We start from the raw sequence: 6890 nt of genomic DNA on the forward strand, positions 1-6890 counted from the left end.
ACCAGGAGTAATTATATCATCTGGAGAAAAAATACTTTGCAGTAGAGCAACAGTGCAACATGTCACAACTCGGATCCTCCCTAGAATACATGATTATCAGCATGATCAAGGTATTTTTAGCTCCAGTATTCTCTATTTCTTTCACAGCTGACACGTTTCGTTTGACAGAACAAAACGTGAAAACGTTCATATATTTTTTAGAGTTTGCTTAACCAAAAATGCCAAAAAATTCACAGGTACCAGCTTCTCAAAAGTGAACAATTGCTAATATCTCAGTTTCTTTGATGGTAATCTCTAATTTTGGCTTTTTTTGGACTGTTGTCAGATGAAATGAAACCATGTGAACACGTTACATGGTTTCAGTGGGTTATGAAGGGCATATTTGACTGTTTTCTGCCACTTTATACATTAAATTATTAAAGAATGTAATACAAGTTATTACATTACATTATTATTTGTCATCTTCTACAATAGAATAATGCTATATTGCTCAAGGTTTTTCTGTGTTAAATACTTGACACATAAATTCAAAGTGACTTATTTTTTGCAGTGGTATCATGTTCTTGTTCACAGAAACTTGTTTTGATTGAGGAAAGCATTTATTAGGCTACAAAAAGAAAGAAAAGACAAATGAATTAGGCTAGAAGAATCTGACTCATAATATATTCAATAACTGATATTTGAAAAACCTTTAAAAGTTAACCATTTATTTTTTAAATTGAAGTTTTCAAAGACTGTGTTCAAGACTGGAATCATTCAGCAGGTTCCCTCTCTAAAATGTCTTTAATATTGCCATTATCTGAAATGTTTATGTTGAATTTGTTTAGATTATTACTAGATTTTTACAGGTTTCATGTGAAAAACAAGATGTGCTCATAAACTTAACACAGCTGACTAAAATCTTACCAACTTGACACACTCCAAACTCCTTCCTTCTATAACCAATAGTAGGTTGTGTGTTTTACATCAGGAGATTTTCTATTACATCTATAACTTCTTTTGAATCCTGCTCCATGCTGCCAGGAATAAAATTCTGCAATAAAATGCAGCAATTGTAGCTGACTAATTATGCAGATGCCTTAAAAGTATTCACATTTAAATGTACCGAAATGAAAACACAGATTTGACTAAAAATGCAGCTGTTGAGTCTTAAGTTAATCACGACTCCTTAAATTCACAATTCAAATAAAATGAATGGCAGATACTAACTCGTATTTGTGTTGTGTGAGTATAAAAGGTGGAAAAACAGATCATTGCCTTTATTGATTGAGTTTCATTAAAACTATCACAACATTTTGAAATCGGAGTGAAGTAAACTGTGATTAATACTTGAATCAGTGCAGATCATGTAGGACTACATCTCCCAGAATCCCCACAGAGAGGACAAGATGGCGGCGCAGAAGGCTAAAGTCAGAGGCAGCTGCAGGCCCGAGGCTCCATTGCACAGCGTTGTGGTGCAGCACTTGAAGCTGCTTGTGTATCCGGCTCCCAGGATTGTGCCGGTCAGCGTCGCCCCACACAGATCTGAGTCCAGGCAGCCGCGAGTGTGAAGGCTGAGCGAGCCGGTGGCGTTGAACTCTGGGAGGACAGAAACAGGAAATGTGACTGACGACACGGCTGTTGTGGAGCTCATCTCCCACAATAACGAGCAGGCCTACAGGTCGGAGGTCATCCACTTGGAGAACTGGTGCCAGGAGAATAATCTCCTGCTGAATGTCAGCAAAACAAAAGAACTGATTGTGGATTTCAGCAGGAAACAGCAGAGGGTCTTCCATCCACTCTGCATTAGTGGGTCTGAGGTGGAAAGAGTGGACAGCTTTAAATATCTAGGTGTGACAATCACACAGGACCTGTCTTGGTCACTTCACATAAAGACCACTGTGAAGAAGGCCAGACAGCGTCTCTTCTACCTCAGATGCCTGACAGACTTGAAGCTCCCGCTCACAGTGCTCAGGAACTTTTACACCTGCACCACTGAAAGCATCCTGTGCGGGAGCATCACCACCTGGATGGGCAGCTGCACCAAGCAGGACTTCTTGGCCCTCAAGAGGGTGGTCCATTCAGCTGAGCGGACTATCAGATCCACCCTCCCCAACCTGCAGGACATTTACACCCAACGATGCAGGTCAAGAGCTGTGAAGATCCTGAAGCACCCCAGCCATCTTGGAAACTCCCTCTTCTCCCTGCTGCCGTCAGGCCGATGCTATCGCTGCCTAAAGACTATAACTGAGAGGACGAGGAAGAGTTTCTTCCCTCAAGCCATCTGTTTGCTCAACTCTGAGCCTTAAACTGGACTGTAATGCACTACTCACTGGCACCTTTAAATATTTTGCACCTTGTACAGCACATGTTCCATTTGCTTTATTTGATTAGATTTTATTTTATTTTATTTATCTATGTATATATATTTCTTGAACACTTTAGGTATCTTATTTTATCTTGTTTTATTTTTATTTTATATATATATATATATTTTTTATTGCAACTGGATACAGGTACTAAGCACATTTCACTACGCATTGTACTGTGTATAATTGTGTATGTGACGAATAAAAGTTTATCTGATCTTATCTTATCTTACATGTAAATGTAAAGGAAGCAGGTTTTAGATCAACAATCTGCCCCTGAAGCAAGAAGTCCACCGCTGTTACAGTTGAGATAAATTGAGATTATGTCCACATACGAATATTGCCTGAAATAATTTAAGCATCATCTGTAACGTTTCATTTTTATGTTCAATATTTCATATGTTAAAATGTCTAAGGTGCAATATTTCATTATCATGTGGAACATTTTAATTACATGTGCAATATTTCACTTTCATCTAATTTTTTAGGTGTAATATTTCATTATTATGTGAGACAGTACTTATTACCTCAGTATCATTGTCAACATTTGTTTTTACTCTTCCATTCTAGCTTTATTTTAGCTCACTTGTTTTAATTAAGTAATGTATCGTCCTTATATTTTATTGCCTCTCTCCTTTATAAGCAATACATTTCTTAGATTATGTCTTTTGGATTGTTTGAGCAATATCTGGCTCAAGGATTTCCACCAGGATTAATAAAGTTTGATCTTTTTTCACATGAATATTGAGATTGTCATTTTCTCAAGTCCCCAAATGGCCCTTTTAGAGCATTATCTATCCACTCCTGTAGCTGTTTTGATTGTAGATTTTTGATTTGCCACATTATTACTGCAATTTTCCAGTAAAATTGTCTCAGTATTACAATTGCAATTTACTGTAACAATGAAATACTGTATAAATGAGAGTAATGCTAATAATCTAACTCTACATATTGGTGTCACTGTGATCAATGTGAAATCTTTGTTGCCTGTAAACTGCAACATTTTCTTTTTTTTTTAAAGTCATAAAATGTGAACTGCAGACATACACCACAGTTAACAAAGTGTCTTTACTATTTATAAAGAAGAATTGAGGTACACCAACTCTGTTTAACATTTAAAAATGAGTATAACACTAGAACACCTCAAACTATAAAGGATAAAGAATAAGCCACTGGGAGGGGGAACATTTATTGAAAGGCAGCAAGTATGACAAATTGTTGTATGTTAAATATATTTTGAAAACAAGTAAGAATAGTTGAACTTTATGTAAAATAGAAAAAAGAAAAAAAAACTTGCCTGTTTCAGGGTGTTACTGTAATGTTAGCAATAACTTAGATTACACAGTAGTTGGGACGTGGGTAATGAGACCTGGTTTTATACAGGAGATACATGAGAATTTTTTAAAGATTAGAAGTTTAACATGCCTAAATGGTATCAGTCCTTAAGGAATTAAGAAAATACATTTCCGACTAAAACATCATCTTGCATATTTTATCTATTTTGTTTGTTCTGCATGTCGGTACTTAATTTGACAGGTCATTTATACTTGTACAGTAACTATGGTATCTGATCTTTATCTGAACCGTAACTGCTATGATGGAACAAGTTGTGAAACACTGTTGTTGCAGTTTTACAGGCTAGCTGCACACCTGCACACATGCGTGCAGAAGAAGCTTCATGGGTCGATTAAAATCAAAGTACTGAATGTTTTGACTGTGTAATCTCTGTTCATGCTCTAGAGGAGGACAGCAGGAGTACTATGTGTGTCAAAAACACAGTAGAGCTGTTTCGCAAGATATCCATTATTCCATTTCAGTTTCATGCTTTTTTTGTGGGAAATTCACGTCAGAGTCGGTGGTTCCACCATTAACACAACTGGACTGACCTGCTCGGTGGCTGCAGGTCAAAAACACCCTGCTGCTAACCAGCAATCCTAACCATCTTTAAGCAACAAGAGCAGTTTTTGACGCTGGAACAGATTTAATGTGTCAGAATTTGATTAAATAAATTCATTCAGGAATATACTACATAACACAGAGAGTTTATAGGTTTTTGGTAGCTGCAGTATAAACAGCATGCAGACTTGAAAGTGCAATTTTTTTCCTCTTGAGATTGATTAATTCACTAAATACTTATTTGTTATGATGCTTTTAAACATACTCCAAATTCTCTGTATGCAGCTCTTTGTTTAGTTTTGTGCCATGAAAGAAAAATGTTAGAGACACGATGATAGTACATAATAATTTGGTTAAAGTTGTTTGGAGTAAACTATATTAAAACTTGCCTTTATTTACAGGTTATGTGGCTGTTAGACACCCACAGTTTCACCAAATACCTGACTTGGGTGATTATTCTTGGAAGAGTTTTCGTATTCAGTGGCTTCTTAATTCTAATAAAAATTATGTATAATCAGACTTTGAAAGCAAACATATATTATCCTAAATCCTTAAATCAATTTTCCTTGTTTAATGTTTACAAAAAGTCCTGATCATCCTGAAAGGCACATTCGTACTAATACAGCCTTTAGTTTCATCTCCTCATTCTGTAATGTGAAGGTAAACGTCTTTCATACCTGCATGGCTCAGACATCATTTTATCTGTACATCAGTGTTGCAGATGTTCACTTACGAGCTTCACCGGTGTAGCAGCTCTCGGTTGCGTTATTGCAGGTGACATCACTTCCAAACAGGCAAATCCCAAGCACACCAAGAGGACACTGACGACAGGTTAGGCACTGAGCTGCTCAACAGGAAAGAACAGGACACAGATCAGATTGACAGAAACTTACTCAGCAGCATAGCAGGAAGATTTCAAACACAGAGAACCTGCAGAGCTGCAGTAGTTTCCGGAAATTTTTCAGAAGTCATTATCACTCTGCAGCTGTAAAAGTTAAAAAGTCTCACTTATAGTAGCTCAAATAAGTAATTAAGTATTCAGTTACCCTCCATCACTGTCCTCTGCTGTCAGCATTTATTTTTCTTTCTTTCCTGCCTCAACATTTTCCTAAACAGGGACTCTAAACACTTCACATACACTTTAAAATACAATTAATTGAACTCCTTCTGATCAGTGCAGCTCCAGACTGAATGTAATTAAGATGCAAGCGCATCAAAACCACCTGAGACTTAATTGCAAACCTCAAGTTATATAACAACCAACCTTTGTCTCGGTTTATCATGAGACATTTTGCCAAGCGATCAAAGTTGCCATTGTCCTCCAAAATAATGAAAATCACACTTTGATGATACGGACGTCAGAGGAAAAATATGTTTAAACTAAGTTCATTCATTGTTGCTCCACTGTCTGGTTTCATTCAAGCAATGTTGACATGTTCACCACATAAATTAAATATACTGAACTCACCTGCTGCGATGAAGGCGCTCAGGACAATCGCTACTTTCCAAAAGTTAGTCATCGTTCTCAGGGTGAATAAGGTCAGCTGAATCCTCTTAAAACAACTATTTATATAGAGGTCTAAATACCTGCTTTAGTCAAATGAGCCTCGGAGAAAACAATGACAAGACTTTGGAGTAGGGAACAATGACAAGCAAGAATGAGGCTCATCAGGTTTTTTGCTCTGAGTAGCTTGAAGAGGAAGTCTGAAGTCATGACTGGAAAACCCCCCCACTCTGCCCAGATATTCACAGTCTGAAGGAAAGTCAAACTCTGTCTGAGCAGAAACAACTTTTACTGTTTGTTCACCAAAGTACACGGTTAAAAGTTACTTTGGTGCATGGACAGATTACTAGATTATGGGCCCCTGACCACAGACATGTGGAGGAACTTTACCTAATTGCCCCTTGGGGATAAATAATTTTCTTTTTTCTGATTCTGATTCTGATTCTGATTCTTCGCTACCATCCTAAAGAGGACCAAGACACAAGATGGAAAGAGAGGCCAAATGACTGGCTTATGTGTCTTTGTAGTCATTTTGTGTGTTTTAGTGGTTGTTTTTCCCCATTTTGTAGCAATTTTGTGCAATTTTATGGTTGTTTCGCCCTTTTGTGTAATCATTTTGTTCCTTTATATGACTGTTTTGCTCCTTTCTATAGCAATTTTGTGTTTTTATGGTTGTTTTGCCCTTTCGTGTAGCCGTTTCGTACCTTTTTATGGTTGTTTTGCTCCTTTTTGTAGCTATTTTGTATGCATTTTATGGCTGTTTTGCCCTTTGAGTAGTCATTCTGTTCATTTATGTGGCTGTTTTGCTCCTTTTTGTTGCAATTGTGAGTGTTTATATGGTTTTTCCCTTTTGTGTTGCCATTTTAAACCTTTTCATGGTTGTTTTGCTCCTTTTTGTGGCCATTTTATATGCATTTTATGGCTGTTTTGCCCTTTTGCATAGTCATTTTGTTCCTTTATATGGCTGTTTTGCTGCTTTTTGTAGAAATTTTGTGTGTTTACATGCCTGTTTTGCTCCTTTTTGTAGAAATTTTGTGTGTTTTCATCGCTGTTCTGCCCTTTTGTATAGCCATTTTGTGCTGTTTTTGTTTGCTTTGCGTAATGGTTGGCTTGTCATTCTTTGTAGTCATTTTAAGTCTTTT

General features: G+C 37.0%; 1 protein-coding gene across 1 annotated transcript; it reads right to left on the reverse strand.

Annotated features, from left to right (window-relative positions):
• Positions 1–580: 580 nt before the first annotated feature.
• Positions 581–5926, reverse strand: LOC103364426 (sperm acrosome membrane-associated protein 4-like). Its single transcript, XM_008291544.1, has 3 exons — positions 5713–5926; positions 4978–5088; positions 581–1578 (listed from the first exon to the last, which is right to left on the reverse strand). The coding sequence occupies exons 1-3, from the start codon at positions 5762–5764 to the stop codon at positions 1355–1357; spliced, it is 387 nt and encodes a 128-aa protein (XP_008289766.1). The 5' UTR covers positions 5765–5926; the 3' UTR covers positions 581–1354.
• Positions 5927–6890: the final 964 nt, after the last annotated feature.

This window comes from Stegastes partitus, unplaced genomic scaffold, assembly GCF_000690725.1.
Source record: "Stegastes partitus isolate 25-593 unplaced genomic scaffold, Stegastes_partitus-1.0.2 Scaffold749, whole genome shotgun sequence".
In the NCBI taxonomy this organism is placed as follows: Eukaryota; Metazoa; Chordata; class Actinopteri; family Pomacentridae; genus Stegastes; species Stegastes partitus.

Bases quoted from the DNA above. Each gene is read 5' to 3' on its own strand.
- LOC103364426 (XM_008291544.1), bottom strand. From the start codon at position 5,764: ATGACTAACTTTTGGAAAGTAGCGATTGTCCTGAGCGCCTTCATCGCA. The intron at 5,089-5,712 runs GTGAGTTCAGTA...CCTGTTGAGCAG, and splicing joins GAGCGCCTTCATCGCAGCAG to CTCAGTGCCTAACCTGTCGT. The intron at 1,579-4,977 runs GTAAGTGAACAT...CTGTCCTCCCAG, and splicing joins CTGCTACACCGGTGAAGCTC to AGTTCAACGCCACCGGCTCG.